The sequence below is a fragment of the Neoarius graeffei genome, chromosome 5 (assembly GCF_027579695.1).
Source record: "Neoarius graeffei isolate fNeoGra1 chromosome 5, fNeoGra1.pri, whole genome shotgun sequence".
NCBI classification, from domain to species: Eukaryota; Metazoa; Chordata; class Actinopteri; order Siluriformes; family Ariidae; genus Neoarius; species Neoarius graeffei.
The window spans coordinates 54,810,308-54,824,190 of NC_083573.1; the positions used below are offsets into that span (position 1 = coordinate 54,810,308).

The window sequence follows — 13,883 nt, forward strand, 5'->3', positions numbered from 1 at the left end:
GAGCAATATCAGAAAGGAGTTCGACAGTGTAAAATTGCAAAGAGTTTGAACATATCATCATCATCTACAGTGCATAATATCATCAAAAGATTCAGAGACTCTGGAAGAATCTCTGTGCGTAAGGGTCAAGGCTGGAAAACCATACTGGGTGCCCGTGATCTTCGGGCCCTTACACAGCACTGCATCACATACAGGCATGCTTCTGTATTGGAAATCACAAAATGGGCTCAGGAATATTTCCAGAGAACATTATTTGTGAACACAATTCACCGTGCCATCCGCCGTTGCCAGCTAAAACTCTATAGTTCAAAGAAGCCGCCGTATCTAAACATGATCCAGAAGCGCAGACGTCTTCTCTGGGCCAAGGCTCATTTAAAATGGACTGTGGCAAAGTGGAAAACTGTTCTGTGGTCAGACGAATCAAAATTTGAAGTTCTTTATGGAAATCAGGGACGCCGTGTCATTCGGACTAAAGAGGAGAAGGACGACCCAAGTTGTTATCAGCGCTCGGTTCAGAAGCCTGCATCTCTGATGGTATAGGGTTGCATTAGTGCGTGTGGCATGGGCAGATTACACATCTGGAAAGACACCATCAATGCTGAAAGGTATATCCAGGTTCTAGAGCAACATATGCTCCCATCCAGACGACGTCTCTTTCAGGGAAGACCTTGTATTTTCCAACATGACAATGCCAAAACACATACTGCATCAATTACAGCATCATGGCTGCGTAGAAGGGTCCGGGTACTGAACTGGCCAGCCTGCAGTCCAGATCTTTCACCCATAGAAAACATTTGGCGCATCATAAAACGGAAGATACGACAAAAAAAGACCTAAGACAGTTGAGCAACTAGAATCCTACATTAGACAAGAATGGGTTAACATTCCTATCCCTAAACTTGAGCAACTTGTCTCCTCAGTCCCCAGACGTTTACAGACTGTTGTAAAGAGAAAAGGGGATGTCTCACAGTGGGAAACATGGCCTTGTCCCAACTTTGAGATGTGGTGTTGTCATGAAATTTAAAAATCACCTAATTTTTCTCTTTAAGTGATACATTCTCTCAGTTTAAACATTTGATATGTCATCTATGTTCTATTCTGAATAAAATATGGAATTTTGAAACTTCCACATCATTGCATTCCGTTTTTATTTACAATTTGTACTTTGTCCCAACTTTTTTGGAATCGGGGTTGTATATTTATATGCTCAGGCATCAGTCAAGCATGCCACTTATCCAGATTTCACCCTGGTTACCATCAACACCGTGTCACCTTCATTTAGCTGAGACACAAACAAATGTGTAAAATAGAGCTGTGTGTTAGCAACCACCTCAAACAAAACTTGAGCAGGCTACATTGGTGTCTGATGCAATACAGGAGAGTTTATTGCCTGCTGTAGTGATGCCACTGTCCGCATCCTCACCCTGTGTCCTCTTGCCCTCTTTATCAGCCAGCACTAGCACTTCAGTTTAATGCTTTTGCTTTTTACTGATATCATGAACATTTCTTTGAGTCACTCATGCCATTATCTTCTCACAGCTCTACACACTCCTTCTGGTCACTCTTTACTTCTCTCTCCCACACCATGTGTTGAATTATTGTTCGTGTTCTCACAGCTAGGATGGCCCCATTTCCCTTCAAGGCAAGCAAACGATCATCTGGTCTTACCATCAGCGCATTCTTCATAATACCAGTCCAGCTCATAGTAGTCAGCCTCCACAAATCTCTGCATACTCAGTCTCCTTCAGCTGTGAGTCGCAGCTCCTGCTGTCCAGCACCCGAGGTCACAAATTCACACACGCTCCCCCAGCGGCCCATTCTCTCCACCGCCAGAGAGCCTATTTTGAGGAAGAGCTAACTGACTGTATACAGCATCCCACCCAGAGTGGGATGGAGAGAGAGATGGGTGAATTAGGAGGCTGCAGTGATGATCAAAAGTGCTGCACAGGAAGCCTTCTCACACGGTATGGCTATAGTCAAGGTTGTATCATGCACACAGAGGAGAGGCAACTTCCTAGTTGTGTAGCCAATCAAACCGTGTTACATCAATGAGCGTCAGTAGTTGATCACCCATCCCCTCCTCCTTCCTGCCAGAGCTCCCCATTTCCATGGCCCCTCCCTCTGGAGGGGTTACCATAGCAACTGGCTCTGACTCCAGCCTGAGGTGGTGTATGCTGCCCAAATTCTCTTCCATTTGCTCAGACTTTCCTATTCACCCTCTGTTCTGTGCTCGAGATTCTACTCCAGCATGTTGAGTGATGCTGCATGAATCGAATCTACAGTGTTAGACTAAGAGTGAACAGTCTTGGCTGCCAAATGAAGCTGGAAGAAGTACAGAGACAGATAACCAAGTCATTGTTTGCATTATTAAGACATGGAATAAATTGCCTAATCAGGAGTCTTCGTCTTGAAATGTAATTTCCTGAACCGGGAGTGGCTGAACAGATGACTCACCTCCGGGCACCTTACCAGCTAACTGGCCTCTGGCTCGTACTGATGACATCAAGGCAGATGTAGGTGTAACGCAGAAAAACTGTAGCTCTTATAGATAGTATTTTAGCCAGCTGCTGTTGTATAATTAAGTGGCATAGATGACTAGGCACATATATGTAGCAAATCAACACGAGCTGCGAACACGCTGCTTGCTCGCAAGGGAGTTGGTGATCATGGTTTATAATTTTATTATAATTGCACACAATGGTGCAGTAGTGCAACGGAGTTGAGCAATTATAATTAACAGAGATTTGAGTCTGGAATAACGAATAAAAAAAAAAAAATCAATGCATGGCTCTCTCTATTCCTCCCTCTGCTTCACGGGGCCTGTCTCACTCCAGACTATTTTCAGCAGAGATGTGAAATGGAATCCGTCCAGGAGAGAACGAGAGTATGAATGTCCTGTCTTAAGTTTTATTAGGAGCTGGATCAAGCATAAGTGCAAATGGGGCTTTAGTGTTTGATAAAATAATTTAACAGATTCAATATGTTTCTGGGATTATACACAATGTAGGGTATGGAACTGCCACGTGTATAGGGTTAGGATTTTACATATTTGTAGCATTATGCTAAAGGCTCACGGCGGTGTAGTGGTTAGCGCTGTCGCCTCACAGCAAGAAGGTCCGGGTTCGAGCCCCGTGGCCGGCGAGGACCTTTCTGTGCAGAGTTTGCATGTTCTCCCCGTGTCCGCGTGGGTTTCCTCCGGGTGCTCCGGTTTCCCCCACAGTCCAAAGACATGCAGGTTAGGTTAACTGGTGACTCTAAATTGAGCGTAGGTGTGAATGTGAGTGTGAATGGTTGTCTGTGTCTATGTGTCAGCCCTGTGATGACCTGGCGACTTGTCCAGGGTGTACCCCGCCTTTCGCCCATAGTCAGCTGGGATAGGCTCCAGCTTGCCTGCGACCCTGTAGAACAGAATAAAGCGGCTAGAGATGATGAGATAAGATGCTAAAGGCTGTAAAGCTAAATAACGAGCTATGATCGATAAGCATGCATGTGTGTGAGAGAGTGAGAGTGAGTGAGTGAGTGAGTGAGTGAGTGTGTGTGAGAGAGTTACTGAGCACCAGGCAATGGAGCAAAACCTCTCAGAAATCTCATAGTGCTGCCATGCATCTCATGTCCCTGAAACGCCATGCAAGACTGAGATCTGCCAGCTAGCTTTTGTGTAAATAACAAAACAAAAAAAAAAATCACACGGAGTTGCTTCCTGTGTGTGCATTTTTATTACCCGAGCCCTATCATCTGTGTAGCTTGTTGTCTGATATCATCCAACCTTTCTCAAGCATACAAGCTAAAATAGAGTAAAACTTGGACACAGATCAGTGAAAAATACACAGAGAGAGAGAGAGAGAGACTGCACCGGATTATACTGTTGCTATAATCACATTTGGAGGAGATTATTGAAAATCACACACGCTGATTGGTCAAGAACTTCGGACCATTTCTTGATAATCGCCTCAAGTGACTCAGCAAAATGGCGGCGAATCGCTTCATCACCATAAGTGAGGAAAAATTACAAATTATGAAAGAAAACACTGTTCCTAAAAGTACTAAATGATGCTACGAAGTTTGGTCTAAATCTATTCAAAGGTAAGGTGGAATCGTGATTTATTTTATCCATTTCAAAACAAAAGTATTTTATGGGAGTTGGTGTAGATAAGTGACAAGTCTGTGCATGCCTTTATTACATTTGCATGCTGCTTTTGACGTTTGGGAAATTTAAAATAAAAAATAAAAAAAATAAAATCACCTGTGTATTTATACTAAAACAATTGTCCACTTCAGGCTCAGTGAATAATAACCTCGACTTCATCTCCGTTATTATTTAAATAACACTGACTGGAGTTGAGTGGTCTATCCGATATAGTCCATTCAGCTAGCATGATACTGAATGAGCTGAAGACAAGTTCAGTATCATGCTAGCTGAATACAATATCGGATAGACCATGAAAAAAGCCATTATTATAATACATACACACGTTTCATATCAGCATTGGCCATCGAGAATGCTAGCTGACCTGCGATTTGGTGCTGTTAGTGCAGCAATCCAGTTACCTTCCAGCCGGTGTAGTGTTAGCAAAGGCCAATGCTAGTGCAGTCAAGCCGAATATTATTTTCCCTGCGTAATTTACTTTGTTGTGTTTAAAATCAACATCGACAGCTACACACAACGGAGTGACCTGGCAGCCAAAATTCTCTCAATCTTCCATCTTTAACGAAGCAAACCTGACAGCCCTATTTGTTTACAAATTGTCACTCCTTAGTGCGGAAGTTTTACATCTCTGACATGTGGTCTTGACAATGTACAATATTGTAACAATATTGCACACTCATTCTCCATTGGGTAGAGCGGTATATGGTAATATATGGAGGATGAGCGATATGATATCGCACGCCATCAAACCGAATGAATGAAACCCGCTAAAAGGGAATAGAATACACGTTTTTATTCCATGGCAAAAGTGGCCTGTATGTATAATAATTACCGATATTCACCTCGCCTTTGGCGAATAAGCATCCTTGAGCAAGGCACCTAACCCCCAACTGCTCATCGGGTGCTGTAATGCAGCTGCCCACTGCTCTGCGCAGTGCTCACTTGTTTGCACTCACTGCCTCAGAAGGGTTAAAGCAGAGCCTTATTAATCCCTGAGGGGTAATTAAGTATACAAAAAATATATATAATACACAGAGAGAGAAACACAAACACCTCCCAGTAGTCGACATCATTAGTTCTCTAGCGCAACAACTTCAGCAACACAAACTCTATTAGGACAAATCAGCTGACTATCACTCACTAGTTTTCCCACCAAATAAGAGAAAAACAAAACGTCTTACCTGTTCAATAAGAAAAAGCTGCAACTCAATCAGTCCTGAATTCTTTCCTTTTTCTTATCGTATTGCTTACTTTTTCTATCTTGATTAGCTGCCAGCACTTGCTTGTGTCTCAAGTTGTACTTGATGAAATTCCTTGATTCCAGACTGGCAAAGCGTTGTCTGAGAATTACTATTACTATTCCAGAATGCCGAGAGCTGTGTTCACATATATACCCGTACGATAGTGGTATAACTGTATCGATGCAAAGTATACCGGTACAGTTTAGTGCATCTGTCCACACCAGCGAGAAATGTTTGCAGTTTTCTTTCATGGTAGTTGAAATGCGCGTGCGCGAAATGTTTCCGTGGTTACCGAGTAACTTCCTTCCGAGAATATGGCGGATGAAACGTGTGTGTGTGCTTTTTGTTGTCAATGTACAGTCTGTATTTCTGGTGGTCATTTATTCAGTTGAATCGTATAAAACGCGCGAGGCAGTTGAGAAAGAAACAAAGAAAACAAATCTCCATTCTTCACAATTTATTCAGAGAAGACATCATTTGAGGTGTGTGAGACATTGCGCATGCGCATTATATTTGTATCGATACAGAACCGCTTCATCTGTCCACACTACAGCGAAGCGCTACCGTACCGGTACGAAACCCACAAATGTATGATACAGTTATACCGCTACAGTACCGGTATAGTTGCTAGTGTGGACAGGTGTTGCGGTATGAAAGTAGTATTGTATCGGTACAAAATCCCTAGTATGGACAGGGTACCTGTAACGTCAACTCCCAGCACCTCAAGATCATCATGTTATGGAGAATTCCTTTGTCCCCCGACTCAGTAATCATCTCATCTCATTATCTCTAGCCGCTTTATCCTGTTCTACAGGGTCGCAGGCAAGCTGGAGCCTATCCCAGCTGACTACGGGCAAAAGGCGGGGTACACCCTGGACAAGTCGCCAGGTCATCACAGGGCTGACACATAGACACAGACAACCATTCACACTCACATTCACACCTACGGTCAATTTAGAGTCACCAGTTAACCTAACCTGCATGTCTTTGGACTGTGGGGGAAACCGGAGGAAACCCACGCGGACACGGGGAGAACATGCAAACTCCACACAGAAAGGCCCTCGCCGGCCACGGGGCTCGAACCCAGAACCTTCTTGCTGTGAGGCGACAGCACTAACCACTACACCACCGTGCCGCCACTCAGTAATCATTTTTTTTTTAATTTGAACAAAATCATCATGCACACTAACTTTACCCAGCGAGCATATTCAAGCAACACATTACCTAAATTCCATGAGTCGACTGGTGCAATAACTGAATTCATAAAGCAGCTGAGTTTTGTTCAAATTAGAAAACTAATCTGCACTATATAACCAAATGTAGTGTGTGTGGACACCTGGCTAGGACACCTTATGTGCTTCTTGAACATCCTATTCCAATACCACAGTCATTATTAAACAGGTGTCCACTCTTTGCTGCTATAACAGCCTTTTCTCTTCAGGGAGGGATTCACACTAGGTTTTGGAGCATGGCTCCGATGAGGTCGAGACACTCGAGTCCTTTCAGGAGGTTCATTACAGCACCACTTGTTTTTAAAACTTCATAATTATTGCTCCAACAGTGGATATTGGCGTGGTCAGTGTCAAGCTAATTTTATAGTTATTGCCCAACACTTCAGTTCCTTTGTGTATTCTTTAAAATTTTCCCATGTTCACAAATATACAGTAACTGAAAGAATTTAACCTCCCCATCACCTCATATTTATACAGCGAAACAGGAAGTCATGGATGATTTCTTAAGAATCTGGTACCCAGTTGAACCTGAATGAGTGAGTATTTCCTCATATATTCAGTGTGAGACCAAGTTAATTAATAGCTTAGTGCAGGGTGGGAGTGAAGAGTGACAATTTTGGACCTATCTGTAAATGTTTGTGTAAACGCTGGTCTTCATGACCACTTCCTCTTCGTTACGGACAGTCAGTGAGAAAATGCAGGGGTTCACACACACCACGCAGGGGTGTAAGTGAAGGACTTACGGAAGTATTTGAGGGTCTCCTCGATCTGCTCGACAGTCAGGTCGATGTTGACGTCGGGGGAAAGGAGCGGCGTGTGGAGCCAGTCGTCGTGGTCATAGCCATATATAGTGTCTGCTCTCAGCTGATAGTGAGGGAGCTGCTCCTCCAGCAAACTGATGATTTCCACCTCTGGAAGATCAGTGCTATTACACACATCTGTCATACACGACAGAATTAAAAAAAAATAAATAAATAAAAAAGAGAGAGAGAGAGAGAGAGAGAGAGAGAGAAGAATAAGATCATAGGCATTCAAATGACAATAGAAGAGCATATCTTCCTTCCATCCATCTCACACCTACAAGGAGAATGTAGAGTTTGCTTTTGTGGTATTCACCAAAACAAGGTGACTAATAATCTCGGGCTGGGACAGTACAGGCAGTCTGCACGCATGACTTAAATGTTATTACAGACCAAAACTGCAGTTATAATAAACAGTAAAACAAATAGAAAAACAACTCAGACACCCCTCCTGTTTGTCTAGGTGACCCTGTATTAGCTAGTTGGTGTGGGATATGTTAATTCTTTCCCTTAATTCATGAGTTGTAATGACAACTCCGTAAGCACAAAGTAAAAAAAAAAAAAAAATCAATTTCCTTTTCTAAACAAATACTCAAACTTTACTTGGAATTTACTCCCATAATTACATGACTGACCGACTCTTAACTTCTCTAATAATAGCTGGTGTTAAAACTTAAAGTCTGATACAATCAAGCATTTCAATCTCTGTGTCTCTACTCTACATCACATCAGTATACACCCACTTTGGAAATTTCCTGTAATGGTACATAGTTTTTGCTTGGTCATTAGGGATTTAAATCTATGTCCGGATTCCTGCAAAGCTGCTTTGTGACCATGTCCATTGTTTAAAAGTGCTATTCAAAAAGAACTGAATTGAAGTTCAGTTCTAGTTTTGTTTTGGAATAAACATGCCAAGTATCGCTTGGTAACATTTAATACCACAGAAATTTTAGAGGGTTAATGCTCGCTGTAGCACATCTGAAATGTAGTCTGCATATGAAATAACGTTTTCAAAAAGACAATCGTGGTAGGTCACATAAATGATTTCAGGCTCCACTAATGTGGTTTAAAAGAAATGCTCTCCCATAATGTTAAAGTTCACTTGATATGATGGTACAATGATCCTGCACAGACACCCTAGATTTTACCCAAGTGTTTGTAGCATACCTTTAAAGTTTTACTCTACAATCTGAATGAAAGGTTTACAATTTAAAAAAAAAAAAAAAAAAAAAGGCCTGAAAGGAGATACGCAGAACCTTTATTTTTAAATACATTTCTGAGTGGATAGTATCTCCAGCCGTTCGCATGTTCTCCCCGTGTCCGCGTGGGTTTCCTCCGGGTGCTCCGGTTTCCCCCACAGTCCAAAGACATGCAGGTTAGGTTAACTGGCGACTCTAAATTGACCGTAGGTGTGAATGTTTGTCTGTGTCTATGTGTCAGCCCTGTGATGACCTGGCGACTTGTCCAGGGTGTACCCCGCCTTTCGCCTGTAGTCAGCTGGGATAGGCCCCAGCTTGTCTGCGACCCTGTAGAACAGGATAAAGCGGCTACAGATGATGAGATGAGTATCTCCAGCCTTGACTCTTGTATGCTGCATAAATGGGAAAAAAAAATTTTATATAATATATATAAAAAAATTTTTTTTTTTGAGCGTTAAAATCGAATGCAAAGTTGGCATTCGAACTGCCCCGCTGAGCCAGCCAGCCCTGAGTGCATGACATCACAGCAGGAACCGGTTCCATGCAGACAGCTACAGACCAAAGTCATATATATAAAAAATTTAGGTGAAAGTAAGAAATACCGCTACCGACTTGCTCAACGAAGAATGATTTGACTTAATTAATTGTGGGTTGACTCTCATTAAAACAGTATAGGTGTGATTAAGTTATGCAACAATGATGCATTTTCACTGTTTTGGTATCCAAATGAGAATCGGAGCTTACCAGTTTGTGTTCTCGCTTCTTGAAGGCCAATCCTGTGGCAGATTGTTTGAAAACAATCTGACTTTCAGTTGTTCATTCAGTTCTCTGGTCATTCGTTTCTTCAGTGTAAGGGCGAGATATTGCTGCTGAGGCAAGCATATCCCGTGGAGAAATCAGATGGCTAGTCCACTCATTCTCCATCCTGAGTACTCCGCCATTACGGCTCGTCTCAGGCAATTATTAAAACCCGGGACGTCACCGGTTTTAGCAACAACCACAGGGAGGTCACTGCCCAAGCGATAAGGTCACGTCATGTCTCATCCTGGGTTTTAGCAAAACCTCTTGGCTCACGCGCCGGGAGAACTGGTGCAACTGAACTTTCCTTTTCTTATAGTTTTCTTTCCCTTTAATTGTTGCCACTGCACCCTCTTTCAATATGGGCTTATAGCCAACGCTCCTCAACAGACCAGGAGGTCTCGTATGAGTACTCCGTAAAATGTGCAGAGCAGAGGAGAGACCACTTTGTAGGTGTCCAACGTGCCCGTGAATTTCTCAAAAAAACACATCCAAATCTTTGCAGTTTGAACATTCTTGGGCCATGAATGCAACGTAAATCCACCTTCTGTCGTGTTGTTGCACCCGCCAGCAACACATCTACGTGGCATGGCAATAAATTAGCTCAAAATGGAGGATCAGAGTTGCAGTCAGCTCTGTGTTTTAGTATAGCGGAAATGGTGAGGAGACCGATAGCCTTCCTGCGGTGATGTCAAGGCCATTCACTCAGACCGCTACCTACAGTGGTGCTTGAAAGTTTGTGAACCTTTTAGAATGTTCTGTATATTTCAGCATAAATTACCTAAAACATCAGATTTTTTACACAAGTCCTAAAAATAGAGAACACAGTTAAACAAATAAGACAAAAATATGATACTTGGTCATTTATTTATTGAGGAAAATGATCCAATATTACATATCTGAGTGGAAAAAGTATGTGAACTTCTAGGATTAGCAGTTAATTTGAAGGTGAAATTAGAATCAGGTGTTTTCAATCAATGGGATGACAATCAGGTGTGAGTGGGCACCCTGTTTTATTTAAAGAACAGGGATCTATCAATGTCTGATCTTCACAACACGTTTGTGGAAGTGTATCATGGCACGAACAAAGGAGATTTCTGAGGACCTCAGAAAAAGCGTTGCTGATGCTCATCAGGCTGGAAAAGGTTACTAAACCATCTCTAAAGAGTTTGGACTCCACCAATCCACAGTCAGACAGATTGTGTACAAATGGAGGAAATTCAAGACCATTGTTGGTCGACCACTCCTGGGGAGGGTAACAAAGATCACTCCAAGAGCAAGGTGTGTAATAGTCGGCGAGGTCACAAAGGACCCCAGGGTAACTTCTAAGCAACTGAAGGCCTCACTCACATTAGCCAAATGTTAATGTTCATGAGTCCACCATCAGGAGAACACTGAACAACAATGGTGTGCATGGCAGGGTTGCAAGGAGAAAGCTACTGCTCTCCAAAAAGAACATTGCTGCTCATCTGCAGTTTGCTTAAGATCACGTGGACAAGCCAGAAGGCTATTGGAAAAATTTTTGTGGCCGGATGAGACCAAAATAGAACTTTTTGGTTTAAATGAGAAGCGTTATGTTTGGAGAAAGGAAAACACTGCATTCCAGCATAAGAACCTTATCCCATCTGTGAAACATGGTGGTAGTAGTATCATGGTTTGGGCCTGTTTTGCTGCATCTGAGCCAGGACGGCTTGCCATCATTGATGGAACAATGAATTCTGAATTATACCAGCGAATTCTAAAGGAAAAATGTCAGGACATCTGTCCATGAACTAACTCAAGAGAAGGTGGCCCAGATGCAGCAAGACAACGACCCTAAGCACACAAGTCGTTCTACCAAAGAATGGTTAAAGAAGAATAAAGCTAATGTTTTGGAATGGCCAAGTCAAAGTCCTGACCTTAATCCAGGTGAAATGTTGTGGAAGGACCTGAAGCGAGCAGTTCATGTGAGGAAACTCACCAGCATCCCAGAGTTTAAGCTGTTCTGTACGGAGGAATGGGCTAAAATTCCTCCAAGCCGGTGTGCAGGACTGATCAACAGTTACCGGAAACGTTTAGTTGCAGTTATTGCTGCACAAGGGGGTCACACCAGATACTGAAAGCAAGGGTTCACATATTTTTGCCTCTCACAGATATGCAATAGTGGATCATTTTCCTCAATAAATAAATGACCAAGTATAATATTTTTGTCTCATTTGTTTAACTGGGTTCTCTTTATCTACTTTTAGGACTTGTGTGAAAACCTGATGATGTTTTAGGTCATATTTATGCAGAAATATAGAAAATTCTAAAGGGCTCACAAACTTTCAAGCACCATTGTATAGAAATCCTTTTAATCGTAAAAATTACTATATTAGATTTATTGTTAATTATTACTGTTCCTGTGCCATTCCTGAGGTCTCAAGGCATTTATAAACAAAAAGTGAAGCCATGGTTCTGTGTATCTCCTTTAAGGTCCAGTTATGCACCTCAAATTATTTTTAAAAGGTGTACTATTTTCATAATTTCAGGCAAATGTTCCATGTAAAGATTTCTTCAGTACAGGTATATCCCTGTATCCCTTCAGGGTATCACTTTAGCAGCCAGTAAAGGTGCAGTTTAGCACTTTGTGCATAGCAGAATAATTAAGACAGTCTACACTGCAACATAGACAATGGATGCGAGTCTAGTGACCTCTAGTGGTCAAGTTCATAACTACATCTTAAAACAAGATCATTAGTCTGTTCAAATTCTAAGACTATTAAAAACAGGAATTGTAAATTGATCAGTTGTATACTACCATAACAAAAAAAAAAAAAAAAAAAAAACCCACCACACACACCTGGCATTTTACAATGCTACACTGCCCAAACATCTCTGAAACCTGAAGAACACTCAGGAGCCCAATCTCAACATATTTATTATCCTATTCTCCTTTAAACAAACGTGTCTTGTTCTTTTCTTCCCTTTCTAAAACGCCTAACAGCTGTCCCATTCCAAAACACCCCCCACAATAAAGACAAACATCCTACATGTAGAAGCGTGTAGGTTTCTGCTGAGAAGTATCTGACGGGTGAAACACAGAGCCAGAGCTCCCTTAGGAGTCGCACCCTTACCGATTCCTTGATTTACAGGATGTTGATGTAAAAATGCAGGATATAAAACCCGCCATTATGTTCTTTACCCTCACTTACTATTTCGTGTCAAACGTGATGTGTGAAAATCCAGAGATGACATAAATAAATAAATAAATAAAAATAATCAATCAGTGATCAGCCAGTATGGTTAGTCAGTGGCTCATGCGGATAGATATTTTGAAACTATTAAGGCTGATCTTAAAAAGAGGGGGGGAAAAATTGAACTGAATTCCCACTAAAAACCTTTTAGGAAATGTTAGACAAATTCTAACAGGTTAAAAACACACCAGAATAAAACGAATACAAATAATATTTACTAAATATCTACATCATGTAGTCCTTATAAGTGACGGTGTGATTATTATTAAACCCAAGTTTTTATGGGGTCTGTGAGGAAACGTTAACCAGCCATTAAGATCTTTCAACGTAACATGGGAGTGTACGGATTACTCAGAAGAAGCATTCACTGAATTCATTCATTTACCTTCACCGAACGCTTTATGGCAGCACGGTGGTGTAGTGGTTAGCACTGTCGCCTCATGGCAAAAAGGTTCTGTGTTCAAGCCCAGTGGCTGGCAGGGCCCTTTCTGTGTAGAGTTTGCATGTTCTCTGCGTGGGTTTCCTCCGGGTGCTCCGGTTTCCCCCACAGTCCAAAGATATGTAGGTTAGGTCAATAGAGATCTTGCAGTCACGTGACCGGAAAGTACACAGCCGCCATCTTGTCGGTAAAAAACACAGCTGAATATTGCTGCACTCGTGTACAGAATGGATCAATTTCAACCGACAGACTACATGGCTCATTTTTCTAATGAACAGATAACTAGATATATGTCTAAAATAAACGATCTACAGATTAGTGACCCTTATGGCTTACCGGACGGAGTTTTCACGACCGTGTCAGTGGATGTTGAACTGCCAGCGGAATACCCAGACGTGTATAATTACCTCATCAACTTTCCCTCGCTGTTCAGTGGTGAAGCACTGCGTGCTTATAAATCTCTGCACAGTTATCTTTACAGAAATTCAGGATTTGTCAGCGACTCAGATGTGGCATCTTGTAAACAAGAAAATAATCCTCACTGAATGGGTAAGTCACTTAAGTATTGAGTATAGCACTGACCAGCCGATTATAGAATAGAATAAGGTAATTCCAGCTGTAATTCCAAATCGTCCGTCTTGTTTACCATGGATCTGGCATTGGAGAGGTAGAGGCTTGGCAGTGGAGATTTGAGTGGCTGTTTTCTGAGCTTAGTCAACAGGCCGGCTCTGCAGCCTCGCTTTTGCTTCCGCTCCCGACGCCGCCTCCTTCGCTTTGCTTCCGATAACAATCCACAGAGGCCCCGCTGGTCT

At 42.1% G+C, this 13,883-nt stretch overlaps 1 protein-coding gene across 5 annotated transcripts in view; it reads right to left on the reverse strand.

Moving 5' to 3' along the window:
* Positions 1–13,883, reverse strand: part of trak1a (trafficking protein, kinesin binding 1a) — a 76,797-nt gene that overhangs the window by 38,933 nt on the left and 23,981 nt on the right. For 4 of the 5 annotated variants that reach the window (XM_060922077.1, XM_060922074.1, XM_060922072.1 and 1 more), the window contains exon 2: positions 7,364–7,558. The exons of the other annotated variant lie outside the window; for it this stretch is intronic. Coding sequence is in view for 3 of the 4 variants with exons in the window: in XM_060922074.1 (XP_060778057.1) it covers positions 7,364–7,558 (195 nt within the window). In the remaining variant the exon portion in view is untranslated. The remainder of the gene's footprint in view (positions 1–7,363; positions 7,559–13,883) is intronic. 5 annotated transcript variants of the gene reach the window in all.